Genomic DNA, 23807 nt, shown 5'->3' on the forward strand with positions numbered 1-23807 from the left:
GGTAATGTGTTTGTAAGCGCAGGTGCACGGCAGAGAAAATGTGGCATGGGGAAGTGCTGAACAAGTACGGCGGGGAGAGGGGATCCTTGTGGGGTTGGGCGTTGCAGTAAGGACACTGCAGTAAATACTAGCACACGTGTGACGGAGGATCAGTGCAGCTCTTAAACCAATTTCTGCTGCACCTTCTGTCAAATATTTACCTGACTGAAATTATACTTTTAATTTTTCCTTTATATCCTCCCCTTCACCTGATGACTTTTTCTACTCCCTAATCTCTCATATTCAGAGGATGGGCGCAGTGTCCTGGTGCCTGAGGAGATGTCTTTGGGTCGGCTCCTACGGCGTGCCTCCTCCAAGGCCTCCGACCTCCTGACCTTTAACCCCGGGGCGGGGGGCTCATCGTTACGCTCGGGACTGGATGGCGAGATTATCTTCTCCAAAAATAATGTTTGCGTGCACCCCGCGGAGCCCCTGCCTGGCCTGGCTGAGCACCACCCAGGTTAGACTGAACCAAGTGTTTCTTCTTCTAAACTTTTCAACTTGACAAATACAACAGAAGAAAATGCATAAATGTGCTGCAAGTAGCCAAGACAGTAATACAGTTGTTTCTAGAGGACATGAAAAAGTGAAAATGGCTGAGACACTGCGCTTGTTAAGTGTTTTGAACCCTTTTAATTTGCTCAAGTCAGCTATTTGTCCCCAGCTGTTGCTTATACTTTTTTGCAGGGTATTACTGACTTTGCAGTGCGTGTGTCTGTTTGATTGTGTTGCATTTGCAGTGCATGCATTGTTAAACCGATTACACTGTATTACATTACATTGTGTTTTATCTATTTGTAGCTGGCATGGAAGTGCTTTTTACACCTCGGCGCTGGCAGCCGCCACAACCGGAGGTGTTATACTTTGGGGGATGTGTGTTCATTCCAACTTGTGAATGTGATATCTCTTTGGCGGTTTGGCACAACTGGTCAAAGTGCAAAGACGGTCAATGTGACATGTCTCGTTCTTCAGAACATGTTATTTGAGAAACTCCAGGAGATTACACTACTGTGCAAAAGTCTTGATTTGCCCTTCATTTCTTTTTATTTTGCTAAAAAATGGGAAATGGGTGCAGCAATTTACAGTATATATAAGGCAAACACAGCATTTGAAAGTCAATATTTAGTGTCACGGCACAGCCTGAACTCTCTTAGCAATCTTTCTTGTAATTTCTTTAAGCAGTCTTCAGGAATAGTTCTCCAGGCTTCTTGAAGGACATTCAAAGCTCTTCTCTGAATGTTGGATGCCTTTTATTCCTCTATCTGTCAAGATGATCCCACGCTGAGGTCCGGGGTCTGGGTTGGCCAGTCTGTGGCTAGTGTTCCACTCTGTGTTTTTTCTATCCCTGTAAGCTTTTAATGTATTGGCAGTGTATTTTGGGAACGCTGTCATACTGAAAAATAAAGCAGTTGTCATGTCAGACATGTTTCAAAAAAATCTGAAGGTATTTTTCTGTACCTCAGTTTTGACAAAATCCCCAACACGGGCTGAAATGCAGCACCAAACCACGACAGTCTCCATCATGTTTTACAGATGGGTGTAGACACTGTTCTCCCTCTCTCCTGACCTCCTCCTTAGATATTGACAACAAGTTCTCAGCCTTCTTTTTCTTCTTAACAGCCACCCTAACAAGGCTTCTGTGAACAGTTCATTGATCAGCTGAATAGGACGTGACTTTCAGACACTCTCCAGCTATAAATTATAGCTGGAATTCTAATGATTAATAATAATTATAATAATTCACTAAAAGGACTAGATGTTTTATCAGGGATTGTAACATCTAGTCCTTTTGCTGAGTTATTATAATTATTATTTTTTGTTAAGGCCTGACACTTCTTCTCTTGTCTCTTCCTCAAATGTTTTCACCTCATGGCTCTGTAGAAATCACTTTGTTGGTGCAAAAATTTCACACTTGTCAAACTGTCTTATATTTGGCATTTTTTGAAGATTCAACTAAACTGTCTGATTCACCCCTAGGGTTAGGTGCCGTTTTGTATGTTTGAGTAACTCTCAGGTCAGTGTTAAGTGGCTTAACCAACAAAAGTGTTCCCCTGGTATAATTGAAAATATATTCAGAAAGCCTGGAAAGCTACTGCTCAAGACCATGTACAAAAAATAAATGAAAGTCTGGCTCCTTAGAAGCAAAATATAAAGAAATGAGGGGTCCACAGCACTGTATGTGAATGCAAAAAGCACAAACGGTCCATTGGATTGAAGTATGAACTCAACAGTCAAAGGTCAAGGTCACTTTGACCTAATAAAACATGTTTTTGACCACAACTCAACAATCCAGATGCCAGCGATGATAGAATTTCACACCAGTGTCAAATATGTGGAAATGATCTAGTGATGACCTTTGGATTTGAATAGATGGAATATAAATTTGCCTGTTTGGTGAAAGTGTTCAACTGTGAAGCAGGTGATGTCACACTCTTTTAGCTAACATGCATTTAGATATAGAAGAAACACAAGGGAATATAAAAAGACAAACATGAAAACAATAAAACGATAATAATACTTCTAACTTCTATCTAAAAGGTAAGATTAAAGGGGCTCTAAACCATGTGACATTTATAGCTATGTCAGATAAGCTGCTGTAAACTTCATTCAGGTTTTTATTGGACTGCCTCATAAATTCAAATAAGCACTGTTCCTCTGTTTTATGAAGCCTTTGGTCGTTAGTTGAATTGCTTTACCTTTGTCTACTTATCTTATTCATACATGTAAAGACCGTACAGGTCTGGTGGAGTGCTTTTGAATACGTGTTGCCTTTTTTTCCTGGCATATATGAGCAACACTTCCTCCGTCATCATCATCTCCCTATTCTCGAGTTACGCGTTTGTTTTAAATTGGCTGCAATATATAAAATGCTTCACAAGCTCTTCTTACATTCCCAAATTACCTCCACCATAATTAGTCATAACACGATCAAGGTTTTGTTGCCCTCTGCAGGCTACCTCTGTGTCCACGTGGAGAAGGATGAGAGCCTGGGCACCACTCTTATCCTGACCTGGGTCCCCAACTCCCGCATCCAGAGGCAGGATGAAGAGGCGCTGCGATACATCACTCCGGAGAGCTCGCCTGTACGCAGGAACGCCCGCCGCAGAGGCAGACGGTACAAGAACGTGTTACTTAAAATGTGTCTCTGGGTTGTTTATGTGGTGCTGATATCTCGATCAGCACCACTCAGTAGTAGGAAGCAGTTTTCAGTAAAGCATGAACTGAAATACTCTCAAGGAACTCAATTTATAAACATCCTTTCCAGACCTCACTCCCGTCCCCCAGCAGCCCAGGAGGAAGACGAGGATGAGGAGAGGAACATTACAAGCAGCACCTCCACAGAGAGCCACAGCCTGGTGGTCGAGGCTGGAGCCGATCCGTCCTCACACCAGCAGCAGCTGCCCTCAGCTGGGGAGGAAGGCGACGAGGGCTCCTGTGAGCTGTCGGATGAAGTGAGCCGGGACAGCACTATGGGTTCGGACTCGGACACCTTCTCCTCTCCCTTCTGCTTGTCCCCCGTTAGCGAGGCCCTCTGTGAAAGCAGCGGCTCCGTCTTCTTGGACAACGAGAGCAGGTCAGTGAGAGGGTTGAAAGTCGCTTTATTAATAATAGAATAGAATAAATTTATTGCCCACATTAGTGGGTAATTCATCTCACCAAGTCGCAAATCAGTTCATAATAAAAAGACTGACAATTATGAGCAAAGGTTACATTTGGCACAAATGATCTTTTATACAGCTTTTTAGTAGCTAGAGGCAACTTATAACCTTGTCCTGAATAAAGACAATAATCTTTATTGTTAGTTATACACGGGAAAGTTTAAACTGTTTAATTTTGTTTGTTTTTTAAAAATAAAAATAAAGCTTATTACGAAAACACGTTAATTGGTCAGGTCACGTTTTTTTCCCCTAAAGTCGCAACAGCAGTCTCACTAAAATGTAACTTTATGTTACATTTGTTTCAACTTGATACAATTCTGAACTTCACAAGACAGTCTGGGCATGCATATGATCACAACTGTGCTTATCTGTTGTTCATCTTTGACAGTTGGTTAGCTCAGTTTTGTAAAGAAGGAAAAAGAAGGCGTGCTCTGTGTTTCTCTCTGCCACTGTTGTGGTCATGTCTGAATGAACACATGTGGAACATTAACATAGACATGACCTATTACCTATTACTGTATAACTACAAAACCACCATGAGCATTTGTTGCTTGTAGGTCCTTTTCCCTCTCTGTCTCCTCCCTAAACCCCACAGACAGTCTGTGTGGGTACATAGCTAGATGTCTCTGCTGTTATCACTGCATTATTCCTAGCTTCCTTGATTCCTGCAATTTTTTCTTGGGATTTAATTGCTCTGAGTGTCTTTATCCTTTGTGGAGTACAGCTTGTTTTATCAAATAAAAAGCACCTGGATAAGCAGAATAAAGGGGCAGATGGAGTTCTGTGTTTTATATATTCTTTTATATCTATCTATCTATATATCTACATATATATCTATATATATAGATGTATATGTCAGAAATTTTAAGCATAATGCAACACTAAATCCTTCAGTGCGTGCAAACTCCAGAAAATGTCAGTTTTAAAATTATTTCCATTTATTATTTATTTGATTTTTTTTTTTTTGAGAGAGATGGCGTGACTTAGTATTTTACATATTGTTTCGTGTTTGTATTTGTTATCATAAAAACAATGACACTGTGTGAAAACTACAGTAACTGACCCGTTGTTGTGCAGGTTCTCAAGTTCATTTAAAAAACAAAGAGAAATAAAGGGCGAAGCTAAACCGTTTACACGTCTGTTTCATACAGCAGGGTTCGTACACACGTCTCTGTTGACTGGATAACACTTCTAACCCGTCACCAAACATAAACTAACACAGTCAAAGCCTGTTATGCGCAATTTTAAGAAAACATAACTGAAAACTTTGGACAGCTTTTTTCAGACTGGGCCTGCCACGTTTTTAGGAACTAAATTATGGGAAGGGTTATTTTTGCATACGTTTAAATACATTTAAAGATCATGGAAGTGTAGTGTGAGTAAATTGTGTTATAAATATTATGAGATTGTGTGTCTTTCTTTTAAAAGGGAACGAGGCTAGATGAGTGGGCTGTTCCTACATTCCTCGAGATATTCTGTGGTACTCCAAAGTAAATTTATAGTAAATATTTCATTCTATTTAATATCAGCCAAGTTAAGTTGCTCCATAAAGTCAAAATTATTGATTTCTTTCCCTTTCTTGTTGTGGCTTTGAATAACATAATGTTAAATTTTCCCTTACTGTAATTTTTTGTGTAATTTTTATTCACAAATGGGTTTTTTTAGTTGCCCTAAGCTACCAGAAGGTGGAGCCAAAAAGAAAAGAATTGATTGCATGTGAGCTGGTTTACAGTTTGAAGCCACAAGGTGGCTCACTGCACTACAGCTAAATGTCCTGAGGGACCTGAAAGCAGGTAGATGACTTCAGCAGGAAGCATGAAATGTTATCAGGCTTCACAATTTCAATTTGTATTTAAATTGGCCTTCGATCTAAACATTGTGTAATGTCACAGAGGTCTTAAGATAAGTTTCCAAATCCTAAAAAACCAAACAAAAATATTGTAAGCCAAACCACAATCCCTCCACACACTGTTCTCTAGTCAGGGGAGCCATCTGTACAGTAATTGTGTTGCTGTTCAGACCTCGCGGTCGTGTGATTTTATGATTCCCTTCGCGGTTGTTTCCTCACGCAGCTATGTGGCCTGATATGTTGCCCAGAAATGTGTAAGCCTGTGTCAGTGTCACCCCCACCCCACCCCCACCAAAAAAAAAAAAAAAAAAGCGAGAGAGTGAGACAGTGTGACTTTAAGTGTTTTTAGCCACTTTTTCACATTTGCTATAAGTGCAGTCAGTGTGTGACTTGGCATTGCTCTTTGCTTCACAGCTTCTAACCTTTGCTCCGTCCTTCTCTTCATCCAAAACTCTGTGCCTCACTTGCTGTTGGTGTCTCTCCACAGCTCTCTGGCACTCGTATCCATCTTTTCCTCTGCCTGTTTTTTTTCCTCCTCCTTCTTTTTCTTCTTCTTTTGGATTCTCCTCTGTTCTCCATGTCTGTCAACTCCTCCCACTTTTCCTCATTATTATTATTATTTCACATCTCTTCCTTTTGCATAATCTCTCCATTTTTCTGAGTTGTTGTATCGTTTGGTGTTGTCCACCTCTCAAATACTTCGCCCCACCACCCCCTTTCCCTTTCCCCTTCCTAAAGTCTGTGTGAAGCCCTTTGATTGTCAGTGCTCCCAGGGTTGTTGTGCTGGGCTGAATGTCAGCTCTCTGGATTAGAGGACTGAAGAGAGCAGAGCAGCAGCCAAAACCCTGGAACCCACTCAATCTCTCTTTCTCTCTCTCTTGCTTTAATTGACACTGTTAAGGGGCCAGGAACTGGAAACATGTCACTTGGAATCATTCAAAGAGAAAGCTCTGCGAATGAGAGTGAGAGCGGATGAAAAGGGAGGGGGGGCAGAAAGAGGAGAGCGGTGGGAGAGGGCAAAAAAAGGGAGAGAGAAATCTGCAGCAATCTCTGTCGAGCTTCTTAACAAGTTTCTTTAAAGTTTATGATGCTGTCAATGCGTACTGCCTTCTTGGGGCTTTACTTTGTGGAACGTTTAGTATATGATTATGTCTAAGAACAGTGGTTTCCAGTGTTTTTTTTGCTCCGTGACGCCTGAAAATGTTTGCAACCATTTGTTACGTATATTTGGTCTGGCAGTTGCAATCTTAGTTTTTACTTGTTTTTCCAGTTTTTCCATGTTTAAATATTTTTTCAACTACCTAATTGTTATGTAAGGGGGGGAAAAAAATCAGTAAATAGGATTTTTTTTTTGCAGCAGAAATATTTGTTTCTTCTTTGTCTGTTGGTTTATAATCAAATTAAAGTACATTTAATATGGACAAAAGAGTGTCCAGTGTGCAGAAAGTGCCTTTGGGGGATTATTTCTGAAAAGGATAAGATGATGCTGGATGTTTGTTTTCCTTTTCTAAAACTTCAAATTGTACTGACCACTTTTCAGTGTGCGCCCACACCGTCCCCTTCGTCTGAGCCCTCCCTTAAACTCCCTGTTCTCTCCAGGGATTAGCTAGAGGACCTGGGAGTCTCTGTAGGCCTGTTCACTGCGTGGTGGTTCTCAGGGTGACCTGGCAGCACTTTCCCCCGGAGTAAAGCCTTATGTGTGTGGAGGGAAGCATTACACAGGGCCTCAGGGCAGTTTGATCTCACCCTGGCCTGGTGGGACATGATGGTTACAGCAGTCTCACTCGAGCAAAACAGCCTGTTTATATAATGTACACTGTGCAGAATTTATGGCGTGACTGCTGCCTACTTTTGCTGCCTAATATAAATGAATAGAATTGGGCTCTAAACACTGACAGATGTTGTTAATCACTTGTTGAGTTTACGCTTGAACGCAGCACAGTGAATGACCCATGCTCAGATTTCAGAAATCAAGTGACGTTCGTTGCTTTCCCACTTTTTTTTTTTTTTTCTGTGTGGCGAAATGTACAAAAAGATTTTAATGCATGAGCCTTAAGCATGCAGGAAAGAGAGAAGGAAATGTCAGCTGTAAATGGGCTTATAGGCCTTCACAGTCACTTAAGAAAAAAAAAAGGGAAAAAAAAGGGGAAACACAGTTGTCCGTTAAAAGATCTCCTTCATAGTTCACATTGCCTAACTCTCTTACCAGAACTCTCTGCGCCTCTCTCCCCGTCTCGTAGTCTTCCACAGTCTGGTTTGTGGCATGATACATGAGACAGAGAGCAGTAAATCACCAGATAGCATAAGGAAACGGTGCAGCTTGGATTGATCAGCCTTGTTATTTTCCCATCTGCTAACAGGCAAATTATTAGCAAGACATGATTGATTTGGGGCGTAAAAGGCTCAGCCCGCCTCCCTCGTGATCAAAGAAGCCAACGTGTCCGCTGATGCGAGCAGAGTGGAAAAAATATATACATTTTTACAAATTGATATTCTTCTGTTACTAAATTTTGATCGTGAATGACCTCTTCTTGGCTGTATTGTTAAAAAAAATATTTCTGATGTGTATATATATATGTGTGTGTGTGTGTGTAGGATTTATAGCGAGTCATAATCAAGCAACTTAATTTACACGTGTGCTTCTCAAATGTCGCCGGGTTTAACGCATTTCTGTTTCTCAGCGTTAGCAGGTCTGGAGACGTGTTTGAGAGTGCATTTTGGTCATTAGCTATGGTCCATTCTTGAGTGTGTGTGTGTGTGTGTGTCTAAATGTGTGTACGTTAGAGAACACGCCAGCCAGCGAGCGGTTCAGCTGGTGTGTGGTGCGCAGTGCGTGTTTGTGTTGGCCGCGTACATATTCTGGCATTGTCGCATGCATGTTTCTCTGCACACACGTGTGATTATAATGTGTGTGTTCTTGTGTGTCTCCTCGTGCAGCAGAGGAGCCCTCAGCTCAGGTTTCAGTGCCGGGAACAACATGCTTGCCATGGGGGAATGACAGGGGAAATTGGACAGCGGACAGTGTGATTTGTGTGTCTGTGTGTACAGATTTCCTTGTGTGTTTGTGCATGTGTGCGTTTCTGTCCTCAGACGCCTCCATGCATTCCTCCTATTCTCAGCCTCTTGGTGAAAAACATATTGAGACATAAAACAACAGGGGAGAGCTGAGCCGAGGAGTGTCTCCACCAGTGGCCTCTGACTTTGTGATATTCACTGTCAATGCTTCACATTGAAAAACATAACTTTGTATCTGAATGTGAGGTTTAAGAAGCAAGGAGAGAGAAACTACAAGACTCCCTATTGTGATGTAAAGGGGAAAATACTTAAATTAAACAAAAACCCCAAATTCTGATTCCAAAATCTTTTTTCTTTTTTTTTTGTGGATTTATTTGTTTTCCAGGGAGCTGTGCGAGGAATCCATGAACCACTCGGCCAGCTCTGCTTCAAGCCTGGACAGCCATGCCCCCTCTGAGAGCAGCAGCCAGTCGCAGGGCATGCGGTGGGAGGAGCAGCAGAAGCTCCTGGCTCTGGAGCAATTGTGTGGAGTTTTCAGGGTCGACCTGGGTCACATGAGGTCGTTGAGACTCTTCTTCAGGTCAGTCAGAGAGTGCAAAAGGTCGCAGGGAGGTCGCGAGGGTTCACTTTGCTGCGCTACTGTGCAATGTTTCACTCTCTCTTGCAGGCTCTTTGTTGAGGTTCTTTATTACTACAGTAGTTATTGACTTTATTATTCACCATTTTGTTGTTGCAGCGACGAGGCCTGCACTAGTGGCCAGCTGGTGATAGCTAGCAGAGAGAGCCAATATAAGATCCTCCACTTTCATCATGCTGGCCTGGACAAGCTGGCTGAGGTGTTCCAGCAGTGGAAGTGCTGCAGAGAAACTCAGCTCAAAGACCAGGTCGGGTTACAGCCCAAATTCCCAGTTTGGCTTCTAGTTTTATTGGAAAAGGAAGGATTTTTTTTTAACAGTTTTTATTCAATTGTACTGTTCTTGCCAGTTTGTTTCTTCCTTTTGATCTCGCTTAACATCAGGTGTCAGATGAGAAGTCTTGCATGCAGTTTTCCATTCAGAGGCCCACCCTGCCATCAGCCGAGACTCACCCAGAGGAGAGGCTTTATCGAAGGCTGGATGTCACCACTTGGCTACGTCACCTCAACCAGAACGGACAGGTGGAGGAGGAGTATAAGCTACGCAAGGTATGTATGCAGGTGTGAACACAAGCAGGCTATTATAATTCTGAGGAATCAGTCTGAAGGTAATCAATCAGCTAATATGTTAAGCTCATACCTATCGGTACTATAAGCATCGCATTTTATGGTAGCACATGTTTCGGAAAGTCATTTTGAAACTCAGCCCTACACTGTCTGAAGTTTCAGTTTGAATCAGCACTCCCAGGTTGTAAATGATGAGAGGATTGGTCTTGGCCACTGTCCCCCTGTGACTCATTTCAGTTTCTTTGATTGACTCAGTTTAAACTTTACCATATTGTTGAAGATGAGTCAGAGGCCGTTAGACTCAGACCAAAACATTTCCTCAGTAAATGCACAAGTGCAGGAATTGCAAAAGAGGACTGTTTTTGCTGGACCTGCTGACAAAGCAGTGTTTGTTTTTTTGTTTGTTTTTCCCCCACCCTTAACATTACGGAAGTTTCAGTTTTGCAACATTTTGCAGCACTTGATAAATAATCCTAGTAAGGTGATAGTTGCATTGCAGGCTGTGCGGCACTGTCTGCATGCCTTGTTTGCATACAGTGTGGTTTGCTCTCATAGTTATCAGTTTTGGCCCCTGCTTGCCCTTTGAACGCAGAGAACCCACTGCCTCTGTGCTCACCTCTACACTCTTTTTACCAGGCCATATTTTTCGGTGGTATCGACCCATCCATTCGTGGTGAGGTGTGGCCCTTCCTGCTGCACTACTACAGCTATGACTCCTCTTCCCAAGAAAGGGAAGACTGGAGACTGCAAAAGCGTAGCCAGTACCATGACATCCAGCAGAGGAGGTATGTTTGTGGAAGTACAGTGTTAACATCATGAAGTCTTTAAAAAAAAAAAGAAGCTTGTATTGAGAGACATCTGTATGCTTCGCTCTCTGAAACAGCAGATAAACTATCATGTGGCTGCAGTGTCAGCTGCCAAATGCTCAGTCAGTCAAACATTAAACCATATGTGAGCCTATTGTGGCTTTTCATCGCAGGCGCTCAGCAATCAATAGGCGCAATCAGGAAAGTGTTAAGGGGAGGTGCTGGGTGTGAAATAAAAGGTCTCTTGAGAAAAAAACATGTCAGCGCTTATCAGATCATACTGTCTTGTCGGATGGAAAAAATAAAACAAAAACAAAAAAACAGAACACAGCTTCGGTATGCACGGCCAACCACACGCACACATGTCACACACACGCGAGCACGTTCCCCAGTCTTCATTTGCCTCCAGCCTGCCATCAAAAAGGTTAAGTGTACACATATTTTCACACATTGTGCCCCTCTGTCTGTAATGAATATGATAATTGGACAGGTTTCATGTGTATGGCCTATTAACATTTTGAGTACTTGAGAAGGTCTTATCGAAGTCAGGTAATTAGTCCCTGTTCTGACTGTGATGTGGATTCCTGTAAAGAGCCTTTGAGTAGAGCCAGCCTCCGGGGCCACTAGTTGATCATTAGGAGCAAAGAGACATGTATTTTCATTCTGTGTCACCCTCAGATGTGATAACTACCCAGCCATAAATGGAAATGGGGCAGCGATAACAAGTAAAGCAAAACTAACCAGACTGACAATAGATTACTGCTGATATGTGAGCAGACAACAAGAAAATATGCAAAACTAACAGAGGAATGTGAACATACATTAAGCATACCAGTAGTTGTCCTTTTTCTTATCCCTATAATCTAAAATACATTTCAAGCTGTTGTCATAATTTTTTTTGTATTGTATTGTTTGCAGCTTTTATTACATGTTACATATTGAAAAAGAAAATGTTCTCTGGCTAACTTGAAGAAAAAGTGGTCTTGAGCAATAGCTCTCCAGGCTTTTCTGACGGCTTTTCAAAGGTTTTCTTTGGACATTTTTTGGACCTTTTGGCTGCTTTTTCAATCATTTTCACTCTAGTCCTTTCACCTGATGATTTTTTAGAATATTTTTTTTGTTAAGCCACTGAACTCTGACTTATGAACCATTCAAGGATTTAAAAAAAAAGGTGACTAACTCAAAGGATGAACCAGTTTAGGGTCCATGACAACTTGGCAAACAACTGATTTTAAATTGTAGCTTTAGGTTAGCTATTTTTAAATTAAGACTGCTCAAACTTTAAAAGAAAATGGAGCAGATCTGTCCTCAAGTTACAAATGACAAAACAATAAAAACACATTTAAAGATCTTACCTATACTGCTACAATGAAAAGCCTTTGGCCTTTAATCACAGTCTAGTTATTGGATACCAAATAATCCAGTTGATAAGGCTTCTGAACTTTTATACTTACCATACATATGTCAAATTTAACTTGCTGTTTCTCACTTGTGGCATGACAGGAATCATGTCAATCGCATTTCTGGTCTAACCTGAATAATGTCCAGCAGATGATCTCATCTGATCAAGGTTTCTTTTTAAAGCAGATAAAGGTTTCATTGTTTTCAGTTCCTGCTTGAAGAACGTTAAAAAAAAATATCAATGCCATCAAGATTAAAATTAATAGTAGTTCATTATTGGTTTAAAAAAGTTCTTAAGAGCCAGGCTTTCTTGTAGTTTTTAAAGGGGTCTTGAGCAATAGTCTTTGGACATTTTTTTTACTCATTCGTCCAGTCTTTGTATAGTATATGACCATTTTCAGAGTAATGTTGTTTGTTGATTAAGCCACTCAACAAAGACCTGTGAATCATTGAAGCATATAAAAGTGACCTAATTCAAGGGATGAACCAGTCTACACATAAAAGACAACTTGGCAGAGAAGCAACTTTAAATTGTATCTTTAGGCACTTTGTTATTTGCAGCCTGCCACAAAAAACACACAATTTATTTCTTTAGTTAACATTTGAAAAATCTAAAGAGAGAGTTTGATCCACCATGAATTGCCATCTGGAAAGAGTCTCAAAGTCTCCACGACTGCATCCCACACACAGTGCGATGCAGTTGGTCATGGATTGGCCTCCCCAGAGCCTGGAGGTCAGCCTGGGATTATCTTAACAGAGAACAGAACAAAAGGCAACGGACGTCCAAAGAAGAGCTTTGACTGTCCTTCAAGAAGCCTGGAGAAGTATTCCTGAAGGCTACTTAAACACAATACACAAAAACCTGCCTAAGAGAGTTCAGGCTGTGTTGAATAAAGGTGGTCACACCAAATACTGACTTTCAAGCTTGTTAGACTCATGCAAACCAGAATTGTTTTGCCTTATATCCTGTATTTCCATGTATGTTTGCACATCTTTCAATAAATCGCTGCACCTATGTCCCATCTTTGGAAAATATATAGAAATGAAGGGTAGATTAAGACTTTTTTTCCCTCAAAAAATGTCTCACCTTACCTCAGAAAAGTGACATAAACTATATATTTTGCCCCATTCAATTATAACTATCTATTTTCTTATTGTCTAGGCTTATGAACCAAAAAGGGATGAAAACAATTCAATTTTCAATTTCAAGTCAAAGAGAAGTAGAAGGATCCAAGGACACAAACACAACAAAAACTAAACAGTTGCGTGGCATTGCATCAGGTGTGTGCTCATTATTCCTGGTGGGGCTTCATGGAAAACAAACAGTGTTAATTAAATCCCCTCTGCTTGTTAGGACTTGAGTACATTAGTGCCACACTCAGAGTACATTGCTAATATAGTTGCTAACATCTACAGGGAAGGATGGGGGGAGTTTTATGGTTGTGGTATTATTCTCAGTGGAACACTTGATTGTAAAATACCCTGTCAGGCCCACTGTTTACACACCCCTGGATTTTTTGTTCATTTCTAGCTAAGTGTTAGTGTTACACCTGAGTCACATTTGCAAAAACGATCACTTGATAACCCTTCATTTTGTGATTCTAATTACCAAGCATTTCCTAAGAGACTGTGCAGTCAAAAACTTTTTTTTTTTAACTCCAGCGCTTTAACAGCTTTGTTAACAGCTGCAAGTTCAAGTTCACCTTTTCTTTCGCTTAATATTTCCGTTGCTTTCTGGTGTTTATATGAATTTTTCTCAGGTTGTCCATGAGCCCGGAGGAGCACAGTGAGTTCTGGAGAAAGGTCCAGTTCACGGTGGATAAAGACGTGGTGAGAACTGACCGCAGCAACCACTTCTTTAGAGGAGAGAACAACCCGAATGTGGAGATCATGAGGTCAGGTCTTTTTCTTTTTTTCCCCCATTCACTTTAGATTTCTATCTGACATTCGATTTCTGTCACCTTCTCCCAGTCCAGCCTTATCGTTCCTCAGCCCAACGCACAGGCGTACCTATTCATTTCATATTCTGAACCCTGAGGGAGCTGCAAATGAGTTTCATGCTTTATTGACTCTGACTAAGCCGTCTGAGCACTTTTGATGCATACTCAGAGCTAATAGCTTTCCAAACGAGGAGCAAGAGGATTTAAATAGCATATTAGTTTAGTGACTCTCATCAAGGCTCCTGGTATTTGTCCTGGCATTATGTCTCATATTGTATCTGAGCTGGGGTGATACCAGCACTGCACATGTCCAGATGGAGAGCACTCATCTCATAAGTTAGCTCACAGCTATTACTGATATGTCAAATAGACATTTGTCTGGGTCATTTAGTCTAAGCAGAGAGACCGGCATCCTCAGATTGCAGTCTCCGTCTCCACAAATTCAGTCTTTGTTTTTAATTTAGCGCTCAAACAACAGAAAATATCTTTAGACTGTTTCCTTTGTTTATGCAGTACTTACTAAGGTCTGAAAAAGGCAAAGGAAGTTTTCTCAAAATTAGTAACCATGCAAGAAAAAGGGAAAAAAAACCCTGAGAGTGTTTGGGTGGGACTATACATTTGGTTTGGCAGGACTGTGTAGAGGCTGTGTTGGAGACTGTGAGAGGGATTTATGTTTATGGTTCTACAGTGGCCACTTACAGCGCTTTTTTTGAGATGCTGAGATGTTATGACACCACTTAGATGTTCGTGGTTGTTGTTGCCTCAGGCGGATTCTGCTCAACTATGCAGTGTTTAATCCTGACATGGGCTACTGCCAGGGCATGTCTGACCTGGTGGCCCCGCTGCTCACTGAGATCCAGGATGAAAGCGACACCTTCTGGTGCTTTGTCGGCCTCATGGAGAACACCATCTTCATCAGCTCCCCGCGGGACGAAGACATGGAGAGGCAGCTGGTAGGATGTTTTTCCGTGTGTCTTTTATGAGCTGTACGAATGTCTGAATTGATTGTGCAGAGATGCTTTACACCACAGCTTTCTGACACTTCAGCTGGGGAAGTTGTCTCTAACAATTTCAGACATTTATATCTATTTTCTTGACCGGATGCAAGTGGCTAGATTAAGCTTTCTTTGTTCATTCTTTAAACAACTCTTTCAGTTTTCTGATGAATCACATTGTACAAAGCTACTTTGATCTACTCCCTTATTCATAAGTCATCACCACAGTTGTTGCTGCTGCATATTTGATGCCGAATGCCCTTCCTGATGCAATCCTCAAAGGGTTTGTCTCTCCTCCTGGGATCTTTTTGCTTGTTAGGTGAACGTGTAAACCACTACGCTATAGAGCCACTATGCAGTATAAAACTCTGACTCTGTGATGTCAGTGAGGGCAGATACTCCTAATATGGTCATCCCAGCCACACAGCCCCACGGCCTGCTGTTCAAACTTTGAGTTTATGAAGGGCAGCCAATCATAAAGTTGGCTTAAATAGAAGGAGAAATGAGCTTAAACAGCTCTATGACCCTGCCTCCAGATGTACCTGCGGGAGCTGCTGCGCCTCATGCTGCCACGTTTCCACCAGCACCTGACCAGGCTCGGGGAGGACGGCCTCCAACTCCTCTTCTGCCATCGCTGGATCCTGCTTTGCTTTAAGAGAGAGTTCCCCGACACCGAGGCCCTGCGCATGTGGGAGGCGTGCTGGGCACACTACCAGGTCAGGTCAAAGTCCGAACGGCTCCTTTGCATACACAAGTTTGAAAGAAAAACTTTGCATATACTACGCTGCGTGTTACTCCTTTAACACTTCCCACTGCAAGCTTCTGTAATCCTGTCTTTAAAACCTGTAATTGCTCTTCAAGGGGTTTAATGGTTTTGTTTATTTTCGGGTTTTGATTCCCACAGATTACAGTGACCCTAAAAGCATATTAGCTTAAAAAACAAATGTAAAAAGTAAAAATACTGTGTTTCAATAAAAACAAGTCATTTGGCTTATCTTAAATCGATCTACCCAGTGCACATTTTTCCACCCTTTCTGTCTTTTATCAGAGTTAGTCATGCCTGTGTAGTGTGTAGTGAGAAAGAGGTTAACACCTCTTCTCAAATATCAGCTTCACTGCTTCGTGCCATTTGCTCAAACTCTCTTCTAGATGTTCTGATCTGAAGCTGCAGGTGGTGATAGAAGAGATATGAGAGTGAAACCTTGGTTTAGACAGTTGAGTGTCACATACCAGATGGGCTAAAAGCAAGAATTTCTGATTGATATCTGATTTTTCTGTGAAAGGGAAGAATCGTGTAATATTGGGTCACACAATATTTATCTCGACAGTTCTTGCTAAATGAAGTGTTTGGGGTTAGTCCAAAAATAGATGTATTTTTCATGAAACGTGTTTTAAAGATGTTATTGCTTTCTTAATGATAAAAGGACAGGCAAAATGTAAAAGTCTGGGTATTCCAGGGATGGAGGAAGATATTTTAAAGACAACTGAACAAATACTATTGCACATCAATAGCTCAGTGTATACAGTAGATTTAATAAAGATTTAATTTCGTATTGAAAATCATGGTAATTTTTGGGCTTTTAATGATTTATTTGAATCTTCCTTTTTCCAAGGTGGAATGATTGTACAGTATACATCAATACATCCACACAGGGTCAAACGTAAATATACACTCACTTAAATCTTTTAATAAATGGTCCCGAAGGTTCTACAATGTCTTTGAACTTGCCAAATCATATTAACTTTTCATTAGTGATCATGATTGACTACAGCTGGTAGTTTCTGGTAGACACCTCGCATTGGTTTAACCAACGCTCAGAGAAGGTTCGAGGAACTCAGTGATCATCTAAGGAGAATTGTAGATTTACACACAGGGTTCGTACGGGTGCTTGAAATCCTGGAAAGTGCTTGAATTCTAATGTCCTCTTTTCAAGGTTGGGAAAGTGCTTGAATTTCAGATGTGGTGCTTAAAAGTGCTTGAAAATGTAACTGTATTTCATTCACAATAAATAGCTATCTGATTGAATTGTTTTCTTATCAGATAGAGAAATAAAATGAGTCACAAAAGCAAAAGCAAAATTTCCCGCCTGGGCTGCCTTGCGTCTGTTTTAATATGTGACCCCGCCCTCCCTCGGACGTTGGGGATGAGTGCGCTAACATACCTGTAGGTTGCTGTTTTAATGCTTTTAATGTTTTTAATGATGGAAAACAACAATGGTGGAGTTTGCGCTCTCTGGTCGCATGATAGGTGAGTCCTAGTAAATAATTTTCCAGTACGCTGACACGCGCGTCGTTACACATGCTATTTTAAAAAAAAAAAAAGATTATTATTTTGCTAGCTATCAAACTCGCTGGAGAAATGATTGAAATGCACTGAGTGTGATGCAGTATGGCAGCGCTATTACGGAATATGCTGTGAACTTAGCCAACATTACTTAGCAGTAATATGAGTAATTTACTCAAGTGAAAGCTTTAAACATTAGCCCGATACATAACTAGCTAACTTAAGGCTTTCTGATTAACCCTCTGGGGTCGACGGACCCAGAGTCTCCATTTCAACTTGGGTCGAACGTATGCGGACTTCAAACTGTATACCAGTTTTTAAATTGTGTTGATAGGCCACGTAAAACCGATGTTTTTTGTTTTTTGGGGGGTCTGAATACAACAGTGGCGTTTACTCCGGGAAGAAACGGTAAAACTGTGTTTTCTAAGGAGAGCGCTAGCAAACACGCTTTGCTTGTGAGTGAAAAAGAAAACACTCCTTCCCTATTGGTGGGAAAATGTACCATGTCGACCAGTCAAAAAATGATACGGCAACATGTGGCATTTGGTTGTTGGGAAGAGAGGGAGAGAGAGCGATAAAGAGAGAGAGAGTTTTGATACGTGAGAGATTTGTGACGTTTATCGTGTTTGGAGTCTCAAGTTAGTGTGTTGTCTTGTGTAGTTAGTTGTGTGTAGTGTAGTCGTTTTGTGTTTTGTGTGTCAGTTCTACTAGTGAACGTTACAGTTGCTGCAAAAAAGCCACCAAAGGCAGATTGCAGTGTAAACGCAATCAATGACGTTTAAACGAAAATAATGGTAATATGAGTGATCCATATGGTCACAAAGAATAGAAGAAGTTCCCGGCTTTCATTCAAAATGTGTTTATCGCCACCGACACATTAAACTACTTAAACAGTCAGTGCTGTTCTCCATGCCTGTCTGACTTGATGTTATTAGCACAAACACTTTAAAGGTGATCATTTAGGACTTCAGCAATAATACACACAGCAATGTAGTTAGCAATAAAACAGTTTTATTGGGAAATAACTTAAAAACAAACAAACATCTGTCTCCTATTTTTTTTGGCACACAGGAAAGAAGCATCAATATCTTATCTAACTTACTTCTTTATTTTTCGCGTTTTTTTTCAACAGGAGAAGAATATCTCTAACAAGTTGATTTGTTAACATTTGCACATCTTAATTTTTAAGTGAAATCCTTTTGCATTATTTTTGTGTGGTGCGTTTTCTATGTCTGAACAAAAGGGGAGCTAAGGTGTCTTTTCACATGGTCTTACTGAGGTGATGCGAATTGAAACATGCATTCTTTTTGGGGGCGGGGAGGGGGGGGTGCTGGAAAAGCTTAAAAACGGATCTTGAAAGTGCTTAAAAAGTGCTTGAATTTGACCCTGAAAAAAGCGTACGAACCCTGTACACAAGATACAGACAGTTATACGTAAGGACACGTTATTCTGATTTGTCACCACTTTGCTGGCGTATGTTCCACAAAGTGGCTGGAATAATCCACTCAAATCAGCAGCTAGATGGTTGTAACTTGGACACAACTGGGTGTTTCAGCAGGATAATTATCCCAAACACACAAGAAAACTGGTTTTAAATGGATAAACCAGGCTAACATTAAGCTTCTGGAATGGCCTTCACAAAGCCTCGACCTCAACGCTATCAAAAATGTATTTACTATACTTAAAACCCAGGTCTATGCCAGTAAACCAAACAATTTAAATGAACTCTGCCAATTCTGCCGGGAAGCGGGGTCAAATATCCAGCCATAATTATGACAGAAAATTATGCCAGAAACTTGTTGATGGCTACCAAAAGCATCTGGTAGAGGTGCAACTTGTTAAGGGACATTTAATCCACAATAAATTCAAATTACCATGATGTGTGTGTGCAAACGTCTGACCTCAGCTGTATGTTATTCTTTGCATTTTTACTTCGTTCTTTTTTGCCGTGTCCTTAACATTGTTCCTTATAACAAAGGCATGAATAAATGCAAAGCACTCCTAAAATTTGAATTTGCATTAAAAACATAACTGATTGTATACCACAGAAGCTGATAATATGCATATTTTCCTTCTACCTTTCACTCCTTTGCTGATCTCCTCCTCTTTAGACGGACTACTTCCACCTGTTCCTGTGTGTGGCCATCATTGTTCTCTATGGGGAGGATGTGACAGAGCAGCAGCTCGCTACTGACCAGATGTTGCTGCACTTCAGCAATCTCTCCATGCACATGAACGGAGAGCTGGTTCTGCGCAAGGTATCGCAGTAAAAACTTTTTTTTTTGGTTTTCATGCCTTTATGTCGCCATTTCATCTCACTGCTCCGCTTCCTTCAAACCAAAAATAAAGGTTATCATGCAGCGATCTCTAAATATGAGAATAATCGGTTGTTTATGATCATCATAAGAATTCCTCGACAGACTGCTGCATTGCTACACATTTAAACCAAACCCAGTGCTGCTTGCATTAAGGCAGCCCTGCCCCAATGTTGCAGCAAAGCAACTGATGCACATTAAGTTGCCCACAGAGGCCTTGAGGTACTAAATGGGAGGCTGCCATGCCAAAGTGGAGGATTTATGATCTCCATCCCGGCTATTGTGTCCATGCCTGCTTCCTCATGTTTATGGATGCTGTGTGTTACTACTGCAACCACAGGCAGCGAGTTCATGTTAGCATGCAGGTGGTGTAACTCCACAGCTTTGCTGCATGCGATGCAGACTTTGTAGCTTTAGGCAACATCGCGCATTTCTGACCTTGAGAGTCTTTTGTTATCTTTTAGCCCGGAGTCAAGCCCATTGATTTATTTTGGTGTTTTAATGCGCTGTTTGATATCAGCATCGATCTGTGTTGCATTTATTGGCTACGCATCGGGGCAAACTAGAACTCCTTTCCTCTCGTCCTGCTTTCCAGGCCCGCAGTCTACTCTACCAGTTCCGCCTGCTTCCCAGGATCCCGTGCAGCCTTCACGACCTCTGTAAACTGTGCGGCCCGGGGATGTGGGACAGCCGCTACATCCCCGCTGTGGAGTGTTCGGGTGAACATCCAGACTCGCAGAGCTGCCCCTATGGAGGCACCTCCACCCCCCAGCCCTCCTCACCCTCCCCGTCATCCACACCCTCACCAAACCTCACCCCGACACCTCCGCCGGAGGGCAAGAGAGGCTCTAAAACTCGAGACATTTTCACCTTTCGGAAACAGACCTGAGGTGGAGGTTATGAGGTGCTTTTGCTTGTCACCTTACAGCAAATGTCTGGATCCACCTGTCTCCTCTCCCTCTCTCTTTCTCTGTGTCTCCATTGTCCATGCTTCTAGTTTTACACTCTTAAAAAGGATATTTTGCCACACATGGAGTAATGTAGAACACTGCCTTACCAGAATGTTGTTATCAACATTCATTTCACAAGACTCCGTGATGAGGATTTGCTGTTGGATGGATCAGAGGTCAAGAAGCTGCTTTCCTCCAGGAGCAAAATGGACAATCACCAGCCTCTATGTTGGCTGGAGCTACTTTCAGGTTCTAGTCTGCCGCTGGCTTGGCTTTCTTCCAGGGGCTTCGTGGGTAGGGGGTCACATCAGGGTCCGAGGCAACTGGGCTGAATTCTTGCGGACGCTGACCCAGGGTCAAAACAAACTGGAGATTCATTCACAGGAACTTGAACTTTACATTTCGAACACTGTTCCCATGTCCTGACTGTGGAATATTTGTCTGAGTATCAAGTTTATACATGCATATCTCAAGTCTGAGCAGGACATTTTTAACGTGAAACCCGATCCTTTGGTGTTAACAGAGAGGCGTTAACCTACATATGATGAATTCGAATGGATTAGCGGTCTGTTTAAGTTTTGTTTGATTTTTAAACAAAGTGAATGTTTTGCGTTTATATCAACAGTTACAAATATTTAGCAATATTATATCCTTGCATGAGCAGTTCTTTACATATAGAGGGCACAGCGTACAGTAATTGTTTTTAGAAAACACACAGGTAAGAATGTGTTTACAGGACAAACACATCCTGAGGGCTTTCTTGTATTTCCTCATCAGATGATGGGAAAGAACCTTCTCATAGTTTCTCCTGAGGAGCCGGAGAAAAACAACAACATTCTTCCTTCTGAGAAAGTCAGGCTGTCATGTTACCTGTTGAGCAATAGGATATTTTTTCTTTCCTTCCCGTTTTCACATTAGCATAAAAAAGTAAATGAAATGTATTTTCTGCTCGAGGTGTCGAATGGGTGTGACGCCAGAGAGAGCGCGGACGGCGGTTTTTATCCAGACAGGAAAAACTGATGACTTTCTCTCCTACTTGAAACTTCATCTTCATCTGTGTTGAACCATGTTTAGACAGCCTTGTGAAAAATTATCAGCACAGTTTTTAGTCTGTTTCCCCCCCCTCTCCTTCCAGAAGTCTTTCCACTTCACCTTAAAATGAATGACAACACTCAAGAATCAGTCCACATGAATGTATTTGTGTTTTTTTGTTTTGGTGTTTTGTTTTTTGCTTCGTCTCAGTCGACAACAGAAGTGTTAAAATCTTTGATATATGTGTGTGCGCGCGTGTGTATGTGGAGACTCCGCTGCTAACATCTGGAGAGTCACAGGATGCCCTACCACCAGATTAGCAGCAGCCACCCTGCAGAAAAAAACCTGGTAGATAAATTAGAAAGACAAGCCAGCCGCTTCAGCAGTTAGGCTTTGAGGAGGGATGCGTGGTGATCTTAAATCAGACTTAAAGGCAATCTCCACTTGGAAAACGTCCCTGAGACATTTTGAACGACAGGCCTCTAAGTGAAAACATCTTTAAATTGTTGCTAAAATGCAACATTAAGAACTTCAGTCTGGCTTTCTGCACCGCCCCCACGCCGCCACACTTCCCCCCCTCTTTCAGTTCTCTGCATCTCTCAGCAAGCAGCCTCAGTAAATGACATATTAGTTATCATGTGCAGCTGTATGCTGGAGATGCCCGCAGAGTTTTAAAGATGGGGAGGCTGCGGCGAAGTGAGCAAAGTCAGAAAAATGGAAAAGCAATGGTCGGCGCGAATGTGTGTGAGAGGGAGCTCATGAATTGTATTAGCATTGAAATCACATTTGTTTACACAGACACTACAAGTCACAAGCTTGATTAATGAACACTCCGATTTCCAGGGGTGGTTGTTGTGAGTTGTGGTCACGAATGTACAGCTGTTAAGCTCTATGATATGTTGATGCATTATTGTACACGTCACAGGGAAAAAAGAGCCTATTCTTATCATTGGTATCATTGAAAATGACTGAAATAAAATTACACTACTGCTTTCATGAAGTTTTTTCATGTTGTTTTGTTGATTGAAATAATATTTCAGTTTATTTCATTTTGGGGATAAATTGCTTTGATCTGGGAGAAAATAAAACAGAAATAGGGTTTGCTGCACTAGAGCCAGCAGTTTTCTGTATATAGATAAAGAAAATACTGATATTTAGTATTTTTTTAATGTAATAAATATAATTCAAATATCAAGATTATGCCCACATGAAGCAAAAGAAAAAATACCTAATGTCTCAGCCATGTAGATATTATAGTGTATTATTACTAATACGACATATCCAGGCACAATATTTTCTTTAAGTAGTCTTGAGGAAAAGTTCTCCAGGCTTCTTCATGGACATTCAGAGCTTTTCTTTGGATGTTGGCTGCCTTTTGTTCCATTCTCTGTCCATTGATGATTTTGAAGTCTGGACTGAATGAAAAACTGAACTGAACAGCTGTACTGAAAATGTTCAGTGATTTAATTGGTGAAAAGTATATTTTCTGTTTTGGGTTTTTCTATCAGCCATGTTTTTACTGGAGATCATTGCCATGATGAATCCAAATTTGGATTCAACACTGCATCAGACCGGTTGCCACTGATTTTTTTAGTCCAGTTCTTGTGTAATTTGGCATACCTCAGGCTTTTTTCTCCCTCCTTCCACTTCCTTAAGAATGACTTCTTGTCAGCCAACCTTCCAATGAGACCATTTCCGATGAATTTTCAGTGACGAGCAGATGGATCAAATAAGGGACCAGATGCATCTCTGAGGATTTTTTCTAAAGAACACTACTTCAGATACTCTTCACCTACTCTAGACTTGTTTCTGTCCTGCCCCTTCTTCATTTGTCCTCTTTACTCCTTTAAGGACACACTGCTCACCATGCTGAGCTATATCAAGCTTTAGGCTAGTAGCTCTTGGGAGTCATCTTGTTGGTGCATAAAATATTATTTCATGCCAGTCAAACTGTGTTATCTTTGGCATTTTTTTGTGGATTCACTAAAGAAATGTGAACAAATCAATGTTTATGCAACAGGCAGTTAGGAACAAAGTGCCTAAAGATCCATTAAAATTGATTCTTTGCCAAGTTGTCTGTTATGTGTCGATGCTTTATGCTTGAATAATTCATAATGTGTGTTAAGTTGTTTTAATGAATAAAAAAGAAGGAAAGAAAAATCTGAAAATGATCAGTACAAGGACTGGACTGAAAACGAGTGAAAAAAGCAGAAAACGTGAAAACTTTTAAAGATCTCCAGAAAGCCTGGTGAAGCAGACTTTCTGGTTCTCCAGGATCATATAATCATATAAAGACACGAGGGAAGACTTAAGACTTTATC

The 23807-nt window shown here is 41.2% G+C and overlaps 1 protein-coding gene across 1 annotated transcript; it reads left to right on the top strand.

The window, feature by feature from the left end:
• Positions 1-291: 291 nt before the first annotated feature.
• On the top strand, positions 292-22486 carry tbc1d16 (TBC1 domain family, member 16). Its single transcript, XM_031730590.2, has 12 exons — positions 292-499; positions 2992-3154; positions 3305-3613; positions 8948-9142; positions 9299-9446; positions 9581-9745; positions 10400-10548; positions 13731-13865; positions 14677-14863; positions 15442-15621; positions 19301-19447; positions 20100-22486. The coding sequence occupies exons 1-12, from the start codon at positions 319-321 to the stop codon at positions 20391-20393; spliced, it is 2253 nt and encodes a 750-aa protein (XP_031586450.1). The 5' UTR covers positions 292-318; the 3' UTR covers positions 20394-22486.
• The last annotated feature ends 1321 nt before the right edge of the window (positions 22487-23807 follow it).

Source organism: Oreochromis aureus, linkage group 4 (genome assembly GCF_013358895.1).
Source record: "Oreochromis aureus strain Israel breed Guangdong linkage group 4, ZZ_aureus, whole genome shotgun sequence".
NCBI lineage: Eukaryota > Metazoa > Chordata > Actinopteri > Cichliformes > Cichlidae > Oreochromis > Oreochromis aureus.

Excerpts from the sequence above, each read along its gene's own strand:
- tbc1d16 (XM_031730590.2), top strand. The coding sequence starts at position 319 with ATGTCTTTGGGTCGGCTCCTACGGCGTGCCTCCTCCAAGGCCTCCGAC. Across the intron at positions 3,614-8,947 it reads TTCTTGGACAACGAGAGCAG|GGAGCTGTGCGAGGAATCCA; the intron begins GTCAGTGAGAGG and ends TTTGTTTTCCAG. Across the intron at positions 10,549-13,730 it reads CATGACATCCAGCAGAGGAG|GTTGTCCATGAGCCCGGAGG; the intron begins GTATGTTTGTGG and ends AATTTTTCTCAG.